The following is an 18,782-nucleotide window of genomic DNA, read 5'->3' on the forward strand; positions in this document are numbered from 1 at the left end:
TATTCACTTACAATATAGCAGTGTTTATACAACAGAACATATGTGTGTAGCTTGACTGTTAAGAGTGAGCAAGTTTCTTTTTCACCAGTTTTCATTATGATTTCAGTATTTTTTTTCTACTGAACTACAAGACTTTCTGACCCGTCGCAGGCAGAGAGGCTGAAACACAGCTTGTGTCGAGCCCATCATTAAAATAGAATTATCCAGAACTTGAAGGCCCTCTATACTTTTTTGTGTTCCCTTTGGCCCAGATTCACTAAAGATAGCGACTCAATCGCTGTTGGCCGATTTGCAAACAGTGATTGATTCAGTATCAAGTTTGCATGCAAAAGATTTGCACGGAAATGCAAATTATTTGTATACTCACTGAACAACTGAATTTGTGCAGAGCCCTGACAGTAGCGACAGAAGAAGCAGCCTCCTTCCTCCACACCCTGCACACGAATATGGTGGGAGGGATGCCCCCACCCACCCCCTGTTGGTCCCCTGTAAAACCCTCTTGCTCCTCTGGCCTGCTCCCGCTGCATGCAGGCCTTAGGCCCTTCCCTGGTACATCATGTGATGCACGGGGAGGGGCCTAAAGCACTGATTGGCTCAATTACCTCAGGCTCCTCCCATGGGAGGGTCTGAGGCATCTGAGCCAATCAGGAACTTCTTTAGGGAGGAGCCTAAGGAAGTCCCTGATTGGCCAAAACAATGGCCAATTAGGGACTTCCTTAGGCTCCTCCCTAAGGAAGTCCCCGATTGGCTCAGGCGCCTCATGAATTTATGGCACAAATTAAGACTGCATTTCTGAGAACATGACAAGACAAGTTAAGTTGACAAGATATTCAAGAGAAAGATTCAAGGACTTATACAGACTTATTTTCTCTTACTGGGAGCACAAAGGTGCCAAGTTCAAGTACATCACACCCATGCAGTGCACATACCATCCTAGACTCCAGGTCTGGTTCATAATACCAGCAGCATATGCAACTTAACTTGGTTCTCAAGCTAGATGTTGGAAAATGGATTCATAGCAAATATCCTGAAAACAACGTGTGAGAACCCTTACACTTTCCAAGTCGTTTCAGCTCCTCTTCAAAGTCATTAGGACTTTGTTGATGCCTTGGTACCACAACACCAAAGTTCCAGTTGCTTTTGGCATTAGAAGTGGTGAGAATCACTCAGGATCACTGTGCCTCGTGCAATACCACTTCCCTGGTATCTTTTCTCATCTTCAAAGACTCTTTGCTGACTTGTAAGATTTCTCGGAGCTCTTTGTTTTCAAGCTACAGAACAAATATTATATAAACCATGAGACACTGAGTTATCAGCAAAGCTTTATGTCAATTCAAAGATAAGTTTGACACAAAGGACACACAAGCTTTTTACTGCAGATCCATCAGAAAGTGCTGAATCATGGAGGAGATATTTTCTTATAATTTCCTTCTAAATGTTTGCTTAAAATTGAAGGTAAGGTATGTTTTCTTTGATCCAATGCTAAGCTATCTCCAAAAACAAGTTTGCTTACAATCTCCTGTTTACTGTAGGATTTTGGGATCGGTTAAAGACCTGCCACTTTCCTTGTTTCTAGCTTCATGTGGCTATATTGAAGTTTTCCCTCATTGTTTGTTGGATCTCTCTCCTGCATCAAAATGACTTCAGGACTTTCAGTAGCAGAACTGCAAAACTGCCGCTGAAGGTCACAGCAGCTATTCCGAGATTGGAGCTGGCACATGCGGGAGCAAACGGGTATTGAAATCTTGCCCCCACTAGCCACAGGTGACAAGGTAAGCCTGGGAAGGGTCTGCCATCTAAGAGCAGATCCTGGAGGGGGGCTCATTCTGGTTAGGGGAGTAGGGAGTGGGTGCTGTTTGGGGACTAGGATGGAGCTAGTTTTGTTCTTGGCTTCGGTTTTGACTGAAACCAAGTGGCCAATCTCAGGCGCAGGTTCACTACTTAGAAGCTCAGGTCAAAGACACTATGGGGCTCATTTTCAAAGCACAAAGTACTCATACCATAATAACCTATGAAACTTTGTGTGTCTAAGTACTTTGAAAATACGCCTCTATGTGTACCAGTTTGGTGAAGCCTGAATTTCATTCTCTTTAGTAATCAATTGCCCCTTTGGCAGCCCCTTGGGCATGTGTAGTATATAAAGTCTACTGCCATATAGAACTGCTCTGCTGTTCTTTATTTTTCCAGATTGGATATACAAACCGTCTGCCGTATAATGCCGTTTTATCAGTGCAAAAGACCCTCTTTATTAGTATATAGGTTCCATGGCATAAAATGGGACCTTTGGTAACTAAGGCACATTAGCATAGGTTAGTAAATCTAACTTTCGTAAGCCCACTTGGATAGAGAAATATTTACTTGCCTTGATCTCAGATTTGGAAAATTGAATAAATGACTCTAAAACCCCAGACCACTGCCCATAGCTATTTAAGGAAGGAGTGGTGTAGTGGTTAAAGCTACAGCCTCAGTACCCTGAGGTTATGGGTTCAAATCCTGCACTACTCCTTGTGACCCTGGGCAAGTCACTCAATCCTCCATTGCCGCAGGTATGTTAGACAGATTGTGAGCCCACCGGGACAGATAGGGAAAAATGCTTTGAGTACCCGATTATAAACTGCTTACGTAACTTGGATAGGCGGTATATAAATACATAAGAACATAAAAAGTGCCATCTCCGGATCAAACTTTCAGTCTATCAAGTCTGGCGATCCACACAGGCGGAGGCCCAGCCAGGTGTACACCTGGCGTAATTTTTAGTCATCCATATCCCTCTATGCCTCTCATAAGGAGATGTGCATCTAGTTTGCTTTTAAATCCTAGGACGGTCGATTCCGCTATATCCTCCTCTGGGAGAGCATTCCAGGTATCAACCACTCGTTGCGTGAAGCAGAACTTCCTGATATTTGTCCTGGACTTGTCCCCCTTTAGCTTCATTCCAAATAAAATAAATATCCTTTCTCCACCAAGGAAGCTGAATTTAAAGACAGAGGGCTCCTTTTACGAAGGTGCGCTACCGGTTTTAGTGCACGAAGATTATCGCGTGCTAGCCGAAAATCTACCGCCTGTTTAAAGGGAGACGGTAGTGGCTAGCGCGCTATGCCGCGCATTAAGGCCCTAACGCACCTTTGGAAAAGGATCCCAGAGCTATATTATACATACCCAAACTTAGAAATAATATTCATCAGATAGCGTGCACAGACGAGTGAATCATTTTTTGGTCTTTTTGTTTTTTTTAATTGCGGGGAGCAGGTTGGGAAAAAAGAAAGTAGCGAGTCATGCTGTCAGTAGCTTTGAGCTAAGCTGTGATGCTCTGCTACCACCTTGTGCTGTTTTGCAGTATATGCAATATATTACAGTTACAGCAATGCCTGTATATAGGTTAAAAATGGGGATTGCAGAACGATTGTACTTGTTGCTCCTTGTTTCTCAGCAGTTATCTTTTCGCCTGCTTAGGGCACTTAGCCCTCTGTTTTGATGTGCCTTTTCATTTGTACACTAGCCTTTTTGTAAACCACTTTTCACTTAGCATTTGGGGCTTGTACTGCTGTGTTATTACTCTTCTTTCGGACACTATATGGTTCTTGTTTTTTTTCTGATATTCTGAAATTGCAATAAAAAGATTTCAAATTTAAAAATGTGTTATTTCCTTTACAAAATGGGGAGGAGGCCAGGATGTTTCCCAAGGTCATAAACCTGCTGCCAAATCAAGCCTCTTACTTCCAGCTGGACCAGTCTTTCCTGGATCTTATAGGCCTGGTCATCATCTACTCGGACAGCTTTTCTCATCACTTCACCCAATGTACATATCCTGTCAATCTGGTCCTCTATCTCCTGCAATCAGAAATTCAATAACACATTTTAGAATATAGTGTCAATCTACATTTACAAAGCAATAATTTTAATTATAATTCATGGTCTTACTGTCTTCTCAAGAGTCTAATTTTATTCATGACAAGAGCAGTTTGCAGGAAAATATTGGTAAGAGATGTAGGGTGCAGGAGCAGAGCTTGGTCACCTTGAAGGTGGCCCTTTTCCTGTCCCTTAAGGTTGGTCTGGCTCACCAGAGGATTCATGAATGTCTGATATGTTGATTAGTCCTGTGAATGACGGGAGCTAGGGGCAAGTATGAAACAGTACAGTACCCCTCAATATATTCTGATTCCTAATGATGAGTTTGTAATAGTGGTGAAAAGAAAGAATACAAAAATTGGTAAAAATACAGAATTGATCTTATTATTTAAAATGTATTTTGCAAATGCTACTGGTTTAAAAAATGTCAGACCTCCTTTTGTATCACTATCTACCGTATTTTTCTCTCTAAACTAAACTAAAACTTAACCTTATATACCAGGTCTTCAACCAAAGGAAGCTCGATGCGGTTAACAAAAAAATTAACTTATTATAGCTTGCAGATCCTATCTTACCAGATAGATTTAGTAGGACATCAGGCCGCCCGGTGGTATAAATTAATTTAGGAAATTTTGAATAAAAATCCAAAAAATAGTCTTAGAGATATTTGGAGCATCGAGATAAAACAGTATATTTCTGCATCTCAGAGCCACGAATTTGGACTTGGAGGTTAAGATGTACAGCATCAGCATCTATGAGACAAACTTGGTTTTTCTTGTTGCGTAGGAATTTTTGGACCCGTTTGTTTACAAAAGATAGACAGTTCTAAGTCTAATAGATGTTGGCATTGTCATGTTAATATAGGGACGTTGGATCATCTGTTGTTCTATTGCCCATTGATACTTAATTTTTGGAAATCAATTTGGGGACAAATCAATGTTGTCCTTGGGTCATCGATACCAATGACTTATGAAGCCATAATTTGTGGTACTCTATTACATATTAAACCTTCTTTGGATCAATATAAAAGCCGGCTTTTCTTGATAATGACGGGAATAACCATCCAGATGATTACATGTAACTGGAAGAGTTATGATCTACTGAATTACACTTTCTGGTGGTTAAACCTATGTTCCAGTTACAAGTATGAAAGAATGAATGCGGAATGTTTGGGATATAGTAACGCATTCAAAATGGCGTGGAACCCATTGACTGCATTTATTGAGTCACAATAACTGTCATGTACCTTTCCTTTTATTTGACTTCCTTACAAATCCAGGGTGGGTGGTTGGGGGAAGGGGAATATATTATTGTTTGTTATACTTAATTATCTATATTATTGAAATTAAATATGTACTTCTAGGAGGAGGAGGGGGAGAAAATGATTGTTTTTTGAATTATTTGTGTATAGTACGTTCTGTGTAGTGTTTATTTTTAAATTCATTGTATGGCACTGTTAACATTTGAAAATTAATAAAGATTTATAAAAAAAATTAATAAAGTAAACTGAAATACAAGAGTTAGTTTTCAAAATGTTTAACTAATAAAAAAGTTTTTAGAAGTTTACAGAAGAGTTGAAAGGAACTGGGACACCTCAAAATTAGGGAAGTTTATTCCATAGTTGGGGAAATTTAAATGCCAGAGTGCTGCTAAAATTCTTAACTCTTTGAATTCCTTTCCTAGAAGGAAGAGAAAGTTTAAATCGATGAATGCCTCTCGCATATGAAAATCTATAAACATTCCATAGACGCACCAGAGGAGGAAAACCCAAGAAAGAAAATTCCCACCACCCTGCCCTGTACCCCCTCTGGTGGTCTAGTGGTAGGCCAGGACAAACCTGTAGGCAGCGTAGACACCCCCTCCCCCCCAGTACCTTTTTTTGAAGTCCATTTGAGCTTTCCCTGCTCCTGCCTGTCTTCCTCGCTGGACATCTCTTCTTCTATTTGGGCAGAGCAGCGCAGAAGGCAGGCGCATGCTGTTCGCATTCCTGCCTGGTCTGGCGCCACTCCCCGATTAGCTGCAGTCAGTTCTCACGACTGCAGCTATGACTCGCGAGAACTGACTGCAGCCAATTGGGCAGCGGTGCCGGACCAGGCAGGATCGCAAACAGCATGTGCCTGCTTTCTGCGACACTGTGCTCAAACAGATGAAGAGCTGAATACAGGATGTCCGGTGCAGTACTTGGAGAGACCCCCCAGGATGAAGACTTGGGAGTACTGGTCAACAAGTCAATGAAGCCATCTGCGCAATGCGCAGCAGCAAAAAGGGCAAACAGAATGCTAGGAATGATTAGGAAGGGGATCATGAACAGATTGGAGAAGGTTATCATGCCGCTGTACCGGGCCATGGTACGCCCTCACCTGGAATACTGCATCTAGCGCTGGTCGCCGTACATGAAGGACACAGTACTACTCGAAAGGGTCCAGAGAAGAGCGACTAAAATGGTTAAGGGGCTGGAGGAGTTGCCATATAGTGAGAGATTAGAGAAACTGGGCCTCTTCTCCCTAGAAAAGAGGAGACTGAAAGGGGACATCATTGAAACATTCTAGATAATGAAGGGAATAGACTTAGTAGATAAAGACAGGTTGTTCACCATCTCCAAGGTAGGGACAACGAGAGGGCACTCTCTAAAGTTTAAAGGGGATAGATTCCGTACAAACGTAAGGAAGTTCTTCTTCACCCAGAGAGTGGTAGAAAACTGGAACGCTCTTCTGGAGGCTGTTATAGGGGAAAACACCCTCCAGGGATTCAAGACAAAGTTAGATAAGTTCCTGCTGAACCAGAACGTACGCAGATGAGGCTAATCTCAGTTAGGGTACTAGTCTTTGACCTAAGGGCCACCGCAGGAGCGGACTGCTAGGCACGATGGACCACTGGTCTGAGCCAGCAGCGGCAATTCTTATGTTCTTATGTTACATTTATCGGGCAGAGAGTATACTGTGTATATAAATATAAAATTTGTATATGTAAGGGGTTGAAGTAATTTAGAACATTCTTCCTAAAGTTTGTATATGTACAACACATTTAATTAATCTTCCTTAAGTCCGATTTATCTCAGATAAGAATGTACTGTCTTTGATGTGATTGAGTGTTAAACTATCTGACAGTTCTTCTGACAAGGTTCATTTGGATTCGCTTTGGTTCTATTTGAATGGCTTATGGGAATCAAACTAAAGATTTTTTTTACCGTGGAATAAGCTTCATGTACATCTAGGACTGGCTCAGCATCTGCAGATTTTTTAGTCGCTATGAACTGCATCATCTGTTTTCTGTACTTGGTCATGATGAGCTCAAGGGCGTGTTGGTGTTCTTCCAGAGACAGCCACAGCTCTGTAAGAGAGAATCTTCTTTATTTCACTGCAAGGAAAGCAAAGAGTCTAGTGTGGTGGCATTAGGGCTTAAAATACCGATCCTCCCGGTAATAGGTCCTTCTCTGTGGAATGCCCTTCCTAACGATTTAAGAGAGGAATCCTCCATCGACTGCTTCAAATCACCACTAAAAACCTTCCTTTTTAAAGATGCTTTCGAATGAGCCCCCATCCTCCATCTTGTCAGGCTCACTTTTGGGGGACTGCCCTGCACAGTTTGCCTGCTTACCTATCTATTCCCCCCTTCACTATCCTATCAATTATTGTAATTCTGCCCTCCTGTTATTCATTTCTCTATCCATCCTTCTCCCCCAATCCAATGCTTTTTAGATAATATTGTAAATTGTATTGATGCCCTGTAAAATGCCTTATTATCAAGATTAAATAAAACATGGAGACCTTCAAACAGATCTGATTTCTGAGGTCAAATGAAAATAACCTGATTCTTGGGAGGAAAACTATGCAAGTGGTTCTGGTTACTGTGGAAACCAAACTTGTTTGGGGGGGGGAAGGTCCATAAAGGTCTGCAAAGAGAACTACTTTGCTTGTGGAACATCTCTACAACCACTGCTACTTTGTAAATACACAATACTACTCTGCTACTATTATGACCCTTGTGGTCTCAAATATGATCTTTTACAAGGCGATTCTTTAATCTTCTTCTCCCAACTGCCTTTAATTCAGAAAGGCATGTTTTATTAACATTTGATATACCACTTAGAAAATAACATGGGGGAAAAAATCTGTCCCCGTCACTGGACCACCGTCCCTGCCGTCCCCTTCACTACCCCGTCGTCCCCTTTACCACCCTTTCCCTGCAGCAACCACCCTTCCCTCTGGCACCCCTTGCACGGTCTGTACATCTCCCCCCCTCCCCCTTACCTTCACAGCGCATTTTAAGGTTTCAGTCTTGTTAATAGCTGCCGGAGTGCTCATGCAGTCACGTGCGTGTGTGGGCGGAAGCTTCTCCTTTGACGCAACCGGAAGTTGCGTCAGAGGAGAAGCTTCCGCCCACACACACGTGACTGCATGTATGCTCTGGCGGCTTTTAACAAGACTGAAACCTTAAAACGCGCCGCGAAGGTAAGGGGGAAGAAGGGAGATAAATAGATTCAGGTGAGCAGGTAGGATGGAGGGGGATGCGCGTGATCAGTGATCGCGCGTGTTCCCTCCCTTAACTGCGGGGACAAAGCCATTCACCACTCCACGGAGCAGTGGATGACCTAGTCCCCGTACTTGCAGTGAGCACCTTTCCCCCCCCTCCACCGTTTTGGCGGGTTACCCGCAGCTAGCCGCAGGTAACATCCACCGTGTCATTCTCTAATACTGCTTAAGCATATTACAGATCTAAGCGGTTTACAATAAAATACAGGTCTTTGGAACTTCCCTATTTGTCCTGAAGGCTGACAATTGAGCTAAAGTACCTGAGTAAACAATTATTCAAATAGGAAAGATACAACAAAATTTCAAGAATTGTGAGGGAAAGGTACAATTCAAATAAGAAAAAAAAGATTAAAGAACTAAAAAGAATAAAATAACATATACAAATAAGTTTAAGAGATTGGAGATTGAGCAAAATAAATTCCAATCTGGTGCTAAGTCCAATCATCAATCCGGTCCAATAGAGCTCCACATCTGCAAGGAAGGATCAACACAGAGAAGTGATGGTGGGCTGTGGAGCCATCCCTACCAGCGGTGAAGGAATCAACAGCTGCAATCTGGGCCCAAGAGCAGAAGCAGGGCTGTGGAGTCGGTAGATAAATGTTCCGACTCCGATTCCTCAGTTTTTTGTACTTCAGACTCCGACTCCGACTCCAGGTACCCGAAATTTCCTCCGACTCCGACTCCACAGCACTGGTTAATTTTCAGATCATTAAAATGGAATGTCAAGTTGAGAGAAATGAGCATTTTCGACACCACCTTCTTTTTGCTTTTAATTAAGGTTCTAAGGCCGCAGAAGCTGCTCGCAACATTTGTGCTGTGTATATAGTGGGTGCTATAGCTGAAAGAATCGCTCGTGATTGGTATGCCAAGTTCAAAAATGGAGTCAGTAGATAAATGTTCCGACTCTGACTCCTCAGTTTTTTGTACTTCTGACTCCGACTCCGACTCCAGGTACCCGAAATTTCCTCCGACTCCGACTCCACAGCCCTGAGCAGAAGGCAAAGAAACCAGGAAGAAGAGGCAGGCCACGAAAGGTCATCCGACGCTGTCACCAACCCACTGAACACCATCCAGGCAGGCCCCACCGATGCACAGCCTCCGTCAACTGTCCTTGGTCCTGGCCCACCAGAAAAGTAGTGCACAACAATCTCCGGCATCATCAGGTACAACATATAAGCTGTGCTAGATCCTAGTGCTTGCATAGATTCAGAGGGAGAACATAGAAACAGTAAAGCTGGAAACACACTGGAAAGCTTGCATACGACTCAAAACATATGAAACAGTGGTGTGGTAAGGGTGAGAGGCGCCCAGGGCGGTGGCACCCCTCCCCCTCTGTGTGCTCCTTCCCTTTCCTGTACTTTTTTTTAAGTTCTCCGGCATGAGCAGCAAGCCCACATCTGCGTCAGCTCGCCCTTTGACGCCACTTCCTAGGTGCGGATCCCGGAAGCGACATCAGAGAGCGCCGATGCCGACGCGGATAGCAACCTCGCACCGGGGAAGTAGAAAAGGTACGTGGAAGGCAAGGGACACGGCAAGGAGTGGAGGGGGGGGAGGCAGAGGAGTTGTTGCTCCCTCAGCAAAATGGCACCCGGGGCAGACCCCCACCCCCCCTTACTATGCCACAGATGTGAAAGAGATCTGCAGAGAAGACTTGCATTGAAAAGCCTTTCTGTCAGAGAAAAGGAGACCTTCAGGGCAGGCTATCGCATACTAAAATGCTGTAGCACAGAGGGGTTTGCACCCTGCGTCCGACCATCACCTTTGTCAAGTCACTTGGGAGCCCTTTTACTAGGCTGCGCAATTTCTAGTGCAACCGCAAAATAGCCAGAAATTCAACAAATAAAAAAATTTTAGCTTCAGCGAATAACCACTGGAAAACAAATGAAAAAATTAACCCACGAGCCTTTACCACCTCCTATTTAGGAGGTGCAAAAGGCTCCCGCGTTGTCAATATTCTTCAGGTAGCGCACACTAGTTGAATAGTGCTTCCACCCCATGCCATTGAGGAACCACCTGGAGAGGAGGGAATCCTGGAGTGGACGCATATGCACTCTCGTTCAGGGGATGACTTCACGGGTGGCTGCCATCGAGCCCAGTGCCTGAAGCATCCATCCATTGCCTAATCCAGAGAATCCAGCGGGCAGAAACGGCATATGCAAATACCTTGCTCATGACTCTGATGATGTCATAAAGAGCATCTGCCACATAATCCACTCCTTCTATAGTCAAGTGGGGCAGATGTCCTCCAGCTCCATCGGAGTGCGCCAGGCCCATGCCACAATGGAGGCAGCTGCTACCACTTTGATTCCCAAAGCTAGCACTACAAACTGTCTTTTAAGGACTACATCCACTTTGCGATTCTGTGTATCCTTCAGCATCACCCCTCCGTCACTAGGAAGGGAGGTAGGCTTGGCCACTTGAGCAACCGCAGAATCCACCTTTGTCTGAGAAAACAGCTGTTGGAATTCTAGAGCCATAGGGTAAAGCCTGGACATAGCTTTTGCTACTTTTAGGGAGCCTTCTAGGGTTTCCCATTGGTTGGTGACTAACGAGGTGATGTCCGGATGTCCGGATGTCCGGAAAGAAGGTAGTCTGCCTCAGAAAACTGCTGGAAAACAAATCCACCACTGGAAATCTTCTGGCTGTCGGTCAAGAGAACTCTGACCAAAGACGCCAACTCCTGTAGATTCACGCAGCCCATTGGGGGGATATTATATGCAGCCGGCTCCCTGACACTCAAAAGGTTGTTACACAGGAGCCCCACATCCTGAACTCAAGCTTCTAATAAATCAGCAGGCGAACAAGCTCCCCTGAGCTTTTGCTGGATCATAAAGCAGGCTGGCTCCACAGGTCTACCAAGAGATTGGCCTACCGCAGGTTCACAATCTTTCCCCAGTGGAGTATCCCCAAGAAGGGAACTTTGGGCACCAAAACCATGCAGAAAAAGAGACGACAGACAAAAATACCCCAAAATAATAAAACAAAGGAGAGCAGATCAGAACACACCTTTTTCAGTTTGCTTGAAGAAGGAAAAACTGAAGAGGGAACTATTGTCCACTGGTGAAGGGGAGGAGTTGAAAGATGTGAGCGACACCCTTCTGCAAAGTTCACGATTAAAGAAAACAACAGCTTCAGTACAGAATTCTGTGTCTTTGCAACAGAACTGATAGCGATCATCTGATTACCTGAGACCTTTTTAAAATAGCTTTTAAACTAACTAAACTAAACCTTAAGCTTATATACCGCATCTTCTCTATAGAGATAGTGCTCGGCACGGTTTACAAGAGTAAACTGAGCAATTTTGCCATCCACAAATGATACTTTATATAGAGGGTAGATGATGGAAATTTTGTATGGAGATCTGGACTGTACGGAGACATTGTATCAGTAAGCCTTTTCACCTGCCTAGAGCTCACCTACATGAGTATTTCTCTTACCCGCTATTATTTAATACTGCATGCTTTAGAAATTTACTAGTATGCTACTTGTGTGTCCTACAAAGATTTTTGTGATTAGTACAGGACTATTTCATAACCCTTGCTTGTTAACTGCTGCACACAACATAACAATAAGATTAATAATATACTGTGCTGAGTTTATGAACAAAATCATTTTAACTGAAAAACCTGGGAAGACACCAGAACTGTAGACTAGAGATTTTGCAGTTACTGAAACTGTTACAAAGATGCAGTGCTAACCTCTGTTTTCCCGCTGAAGGTCTCGGATCTGTGTGTTCTCCTGTGAAAGCAGGATGTGAGGTTTGTATTTGGACACATCCTTCAGGTCCGTCATCTCTTCGTGGTACTGGAAAATAAAGCAACAGATAACATTCATTTTTATTACCCACTAGTGCCTAAAACACTTTCAACTCTCTACTCGAGAGTCTTCAAGAATTTTGCTGAAGACTTTCTGAATTTACTGGAGAGAAGCAGATATATTAAATCTATTCCCAGGAACTGAAAATGGCTGATGATGGACGATGAGAGAAAAATACAGGTAAATTAGAGCAAACAGTGCAGTGGTTCACAGATCATAAACTAAGTCCAGAGAAGTCTCGTGGCTTCCTCATCTCCCAAAAGGGCACAGCCTTTGTTTCTGCTTCTAGTTTACTTGCAGGGTCTACAGTTCCATTTGAAACAACAGTAAAGATCCTGGAAGACATACATGAGCTAGCAGCTTATGACTTCCACCAGCTAAAGACTTCCTCCCAACAGAGCACTTACATTCTATGCAGCTGGCAACAATATCCCCAAGCAACTGATACAGCTAGACTCCACACATGCATGCAAACTGAGCATGCACGAGGGGTGGGGAAGCAGTAGCTCAGGAAGACACACTGCCACTGGCCGCACAGGGTTTAAGTGCTCCTTTGGCTGATGGGGCTTAGGAAACCCTGCCAGCCATACCAATGGAGAACTGACATTGGTTGGGCCTACGCCTAAGGTGGGTGAGCCCTGGCCCACCTGTAGTTATGCCACTGATATAGTATGAGACTTGTAAAAACTCAAGCATGAGAACTAGAAGGCCTAGAAGAGCCTATCAGTGGAGGTGGAAGGGTAAAGCAAATTAAACATGCTTGGGAGAGATATAGGTGGAAATTTAATGCTGACACTATCTAGTTAACTTAGGACTGCCTTTTTGATGAATATCGATGATGTGCAGATAGCTCCCGTCTCTGCCCCAATGCCATCCCAACAGTAACCAATTCGAACAGTCAGTTGCAATCTTTGGTTAAGTGCTACTGAATATCTTCTCTCAACCTGGCTAACATAATTTAACCAGGCAGGAGAATCTCCTGTCCGGTTAAACAAATATTGGCCCTATAGAGCAGGGATGTCAAAGTCCCTCCTTGAGGGCCGCAATCCAGTCGGGTTTTCAGGATTTCCCCAATGAATGTGCATGGGATCTATTAGCATACAATGAAAGCAGTGCATGCAAATAGATCTCATGCATATTCATTGGGGAAATCTTGAAAACCCAACTGGATTGTGGCCCTCGAGGAGGGACTTTGACATCTCTGCTATAGAGGGAAGAATTGAAAGGCTGAGTATATGACAAGAGGTGGAGAGGAGCCACTGGATTTCATATAAAAGTTGCATACTCATCTATCCAAAATGGTAGAGAACCAGGTAGTGGATAGGCAGATTGGGTCACACCTCCCCTCATCTACCATCTTGCGGGTCAGGGATGATCACAGTACCTTTTCTGACAGGGTAGTTCCCACTTCCTTCATAGCTTCCACCCGCTGGTGCAGGGTCGTGGACTGATCAATGAGAGACTCAGCAGCACTGTCGTGATCTTTCAGCCTCTCTAACAGCGTCTTGGCATCTGTCAGGATCTTTTCTATTGTGCAAGTCATAGCTAAAACAAAAATAACAACAAAAAGCTTACAAATCCAGCTCTTTCACAAACACAGAGATGTATCCCTTAAGGCTTGTGCTGCTACTGTGCAGCACCTATAAGACAGAATTTGTTTGGCAAAGTTCTTATAAAACCCCGCATTTTTCTAGGTTTGAGTTCTAATTCTGTCTCAGTTGCTGTGGCCTTACAATGAACCACCTTGAGCTTATATTTAGATTGTGAAGTCCCCAAGGGAAGGGATCTAATGTTCATGACTACAGAGCTACACACACCAACAATGCATAAAACACATCATAGCCAGCCAGGTACAAAATGAAAACGAACGAGAAAAGCTCATTTCCTGTATTCAATTTCTAGCATGCTTCAGACTGGAGCTCCAATGTAACAAGCTCCTTGAAGCAATTCATTTACACACACACCCCTTTTACAAAATCACAATAGCGGTTTTTAGTGCAGGCCAGCACGCTAAATGCTCTCTGCGCTGCTTCCGACGCTCATAGGAACTCATAGCCACCAGCCTGCGCTAAAAACCACTATCGCAGTTTTGTAAAAGGGGAGGGGGAGGTTATTTATTTAAAACTTTTTTTTATACTGTTTACAAAAAACTAAATGGTTTATATCAATTAACCATTAAAAATAAAATAAAAATAAACCACATCATAAAATCTACATAATTAACAATTTCTTCTCTGCAAATGTCCGCTTACAGAGAGCCACAACTTGTTGAACGTACCATGGTGTTTGATGGTAAATAGTCTGATGGACCACAGAAACAACTTTATGTTAAACCCAAAATACAACTGGTAACCAATGTAATTGCTTCAGAATTGGTGTAATATGTGCCATCCTGTCAACTCCCATTACTATCGCTCTCCCTCTTGTTTTCGAAATTCCAAGACAGAGAGCATTACAATAGTCTAACATAGCCAGAACCATCTCCTGCACAACAGTTCGAAAATCAGAAGGCAAAATCAGTTATTTCACGCAATAGAGCATAAGAAGTTGGTTAAAGCTTCATGGGAAACAATTGTGTGGTGAACTGGAAGTGAGACACTGCTTGCATTTGCAATGCAAGCAGTGTCTCACTTCGGGTTCACCACACAATTGTTTCCCACGTACTCACCTTTATAGGACCCCTAGGGACCCCTGAAGAAGACTTTTTGTCGAAACGTGGACCGGGTTGGGTCCTGTATCCCTAGTGCAGTGGTTCCCAACCCTGTCCTGGAGGAACACCAGGCCAATTGGGTTTTCAGGCTAGCCCTAATGAATATGCATGAAGCAAATTTGCATGCCTATCACTTCCATCATATGCAAATCTCTCTCATGCATATTCATTAGGGCTAGCCTGAAAACCCGATTGGCCTGGTGTTCCTCCAGGACAGGGTTGGGAATCACTGCCCTAGTGGACTAGGTCCTTTAAGGCTCTTATGTGGATGATTTACTTTTATGTGGATGGAATTATTTTATGTGGATGATTTTAGTGTACCTTTGGAACTTTGATACTTTCAAATAAAGTCCATTTGGGAACATCGTCACTCCACAGAGTTTTTTTGGTTTTCTCTGGATTTTCTTCTTTGTGGATATTTTGGGGTCAATTCCTTTTGTTTTTTGCTTAAAGCTTCATGGTCAGGCCTGAATCCAAAATTAGAAGATTGTTTACAACTTGGTAACAGTAAATGGCAGCAGATAAAAACCGAAATGACCCATTCTATATAGACGAATATATGGAAGTCAACATACAGACCCCTTACTACCCACCCCCACCAGCCTATTACTATTGTATTTTACAGCTGCAAATGCCACTGAAAACCAGGTCAAATTCTAGAACATAAGATTTGCCGCTGCTGGGTCAGACCAGTGGTCCATCGTGCCCAGCAGTCCGCTCACACGGCAGCCCTTAGGTCAAAGACCAATGCAACTCTTTGTGATCTTGGGCAAGTCACATAACCTTCCATTGCTACAGGTACCAACCTGTAACTTGTAAGCCCTCCAGAAAAAGAAAAATACCTGAATGTACACTGCTCCAATAGCTTTTAGGCTTGCAGACAATATTCAAGAAAAAAAAAATATGCCCAATGCTATCTTGCTGTTTGGGATTGCTCTCCTCCTTTCCTATGAGTTTATGCCATTTCTTTTCACTTTGTCATCATATTTTTGAATTGTAAACTGCTCTGCCATGCTTTTGCCAAAAGTAATATATCAAGTTTAATAAACCCCAAATCCATGTCATTAGAACTATTGTTCCGTGCAGTGCTTCATCTCCGTCCTCTACCAGCATGGATCCTCTCTGTGTTTATATGCCATGCTCTTTTGAAGTCTGATACTGTCCGTCTCTGCCACCTTCTTCCAGGAGGGCATTCGAGGCATCCTCCACCCTTTCTGACATTGCAGGGTCTGTCCCCTTGCAGCTTCATGTTGTGACCCTTAGCTGTCAGAATTCCTTGTTACTGAAAATAGTTTGCTCCTTGAATATGATTAATAGCTTCTAATTGTTTAAAATGTCTATTATATTGCCCCCACCTTTCTTCTCTTCCAAAATAGAAAGAGAGAGATCCCTGCCTCTGATCTTCTAAGACTTCAGATGCAGAACCAAAATCCTTTTCCTTGTCTTTTTCTGGGAGATGGCTTCCTATACTGAACGCAGCATCCTTACTGAATTTGTTTCTGCATCACGGTTCATGCGGAGCTTCTACACCAGGGATCTCAAAGTCTCTCCTTGAGGCCGCAATCCAGTCGGGTTTTCAGGATTTCCCCAATGAATATGCATTGAAAGCACTGTGTGCACATAAATCTCATGCATATTCATTGGGGAAATCCTGAAAACCCGACTGGATTGCGGCCCTCAAGGAGGGACTGTTTCACTTTTCCACGTATTTTCCACCCTAGGACTAGCAGCGACCCCCCTGAGGAAGACTCCCTTGTCGAAACACGGACCATGTTGGGTCTAATGCTCCCAGCAAACTAGGGGCTAGATTCACTAAGCCCACTGATCAAGTTCCGACCTGATTTCCCTCCGACCCGATTCACTAACCTCTGTCCCAATCAACCTCCGATCCATGCATGCAAATGAGGGGAACGGCATTCAAATGTAGGCAAGCAGCGATTCACTAAAAAAAAAAGAGAGAGACATCGACTGGGCTGGCTCATCCAAAAGTAAGTGATTGTGGAGGACCATTCGCTCAGGTCCTTTCTGACGGCCCTGCCTTCTGCCGCCCTGCTCTCTGCCCCAACTCTCCTGCCTTTCCCTGCAGTACAAGCCCGTGGTTCTAACCCGTGGGTCTAAAGCGGGTTAAAACAACGGGCTTGCGAAGAATAAAAAAAATTAAAGTTTCCAGCTATGCCGGGCACGGAGGGCCAGCGTCGGCATCGCTGTGAAGCGATCCGGACAGTCGGTTAGGGGCGTGATTTCAATCAAATGAGGGCGATTCATGAATCAGCCCCCCCCCCCCCCCAGATCGGATCCAATCCGTGGCCTTAGTGAATCTGGACCTGGTTTTACTTGTGGGTTTACAAAATTCAAAGCATGAGGGTGTAAAAAACTGTTACTACTACTAGGTTTTTATGTGGATTTGCTATGTTGTCTTTTATATACAGAACTCCCCCGAAATTCGCGGGGGTTACGTTCCAGGAACCCCCGCAAATTTTGAAAAACTGCGAATACGGTTTTTAGGCAGGGGAGACAGGAGAGGGCAGTCGGAAAATACCGCGAATGACCGAGACCGCGAATTTGCGGGGGAGCACTGCATATATTTTTACTACTAAAGTCCATTTCAGGAACATGGTCTCTCCACAGTGGTTTTTGGGGTTACCCTGTTGAGAGGCAGCACACCACCTCCTTTTCTTTCTCCCCAGTTATTCTTCTCCCAAAGCATCGCTGGCACCGAGTTTGCAACCTAGAAATCACCAGCGACCCCCCCCCCCTCCCCCACTCGACCTCCGAAGCCCGCCTCCTACCTGCCAGCTTGTCTCGGAGGCCGCAGGTGAGCGGCCAGAAGCCTCCTCCTGCCCCGGAGTCCCGCCCCCCTCTGACGCAACGTCTTCCCCTCGGGCCTCGTGCCCTCTCGTGCCACTTCCTGTTTCCGGCGAGCTAGCGCGCGTCAAGAGGCGGGACGATGGCGAAGGGGAGCTGCGGATTGGCTCTCTTCAAAGCGGAACTGGCGGGCGGAAAGCTCGAAGGAAGAAAAAGGGCCGGACGGAGTTGGGAGTCTTTGTTGTTCGTTTGCCTTGGGGCGGCTTCGACCTCCTCAGGTCCATCCGGAAGCTGCCCGGACTCGGAATTTGGGTCTCCAAAATGTTTTAAAAATTAGTCCAACAAAAAGATGACCTTAGTTCCGGGTTTTATCTATATACGCTTATTTTTTTTTATTCATTTTTCACATAACAACAAGTGTATCACTTAAATTAATACAATTTCATTACGTACACACTTGATATTCCTTCATACATTACTATATATATAACGTATCATTATATAATCTTTTACTACAATCTTGAAGCAATATATAATATTTAATAAGTATACCAACTATTTCTCAATTGTAAACCCATCCCCTCCCCTGTTGCATATAATACAACAAGATATGTTGATAAATTATTTATATTATAAGATGATTAAAATAAACTCCCCCCCCCCCTCTCATCAATATCTTATGGGAAAATTGTATCATTCATTGCAAAAATCTATTAATGGTCCCCAAATCTTCTTAAACTTATCTATATAACCTTTTTGTGTTGCAAATGTACGTTCCATTTTATACATATGGCATACTGAATTCCACCAAAAGTTATAATTTAACCTGTCATAACTTTTCCAATTGTATGTTATTTGTTGAACTGTTATTCCAGTTAATATAAATAAAAGTTTGTTGTTATTTGAAGAAATTTGACTATCTGCTTATTAATAAAGCTACAATACTAGGTTACTCTAAAGCAGGGGTAGGCAATTCCAGTCCTGGAGAGCCGGAGCCAGGTCAGGTTTTCAGGATCTCCACCATGAATATGTTTGAGATGGATTTGCATGCGCTGCCTTTAATTACACAT

At 43.7% G+C, this 18,782-nt stretch overlaps 1 protein-coding gene across 3 annotated transcripts; it reads right to left on the bottom strand.

Annotated features, from left to right (window-relative positions):
- Positions 1 to 803: 803 nt before the first annotated feature.
- Positions 804 to 17,847, bottom strand: SIKE1 (suppressor of IKBKE 1). Of its 3 annotated transcripts, none has more exons than XM_033919196.1 (6): positions 17,697 to 17,847; positions 13,582 to 13,742; positions 12,080 to 12,185; positions 7,037 to 7,179; positions 3,718 to 3,831; positions 804 to 1,271 (listed from the first exon to the last, which is right to left on the bottom strand). In XM_033919196.1, exons 2-6 carry the CDS (start codon positions 13,738 to 13,740, stop codon positions 1,173 to 1,175), a joined length of 621 nt encoding a protein of 206 aa, XP_033775087.1. In that variant the 5' UTR covers positions 13,741 to 13,742; positions 17,697 to 17,847; the 3' UTR covers positions 804 to 1,172. The 3 variants fall into 3 exon arrangements, with proteins under 3 accessions (XP_033775087.1, XP_033775086.1, XP_033775088.1); XM_033919195.1 differs by lacking the exon at positions 17,697 to 17,847 and adding an exon at positions 16,774 to 16,829; XM_033919197.1 differs by lacking the exon at positions 17,697 to 17,847 and adding an exon at positions 15,229 to 15,281.
- Between the last annotated feature and the right edge of the window lie 935 nt (positions 17,848 to 18,782).

Source organism: Geotrypetes seraphini, chromosome 13 (assembly GCF_902459505.1).
Source record: "Geotrypetes seraphini chromosome 13, aGeoSer1.1, whole genome shotgun sequence".
NCBI classification, from domain to species: Eukaryota; Metazoa; Chordata; class Amphibia; order Gymnophiona; family Dermophiidae; genus Geotrypetes; species Geotrypetes seraphini.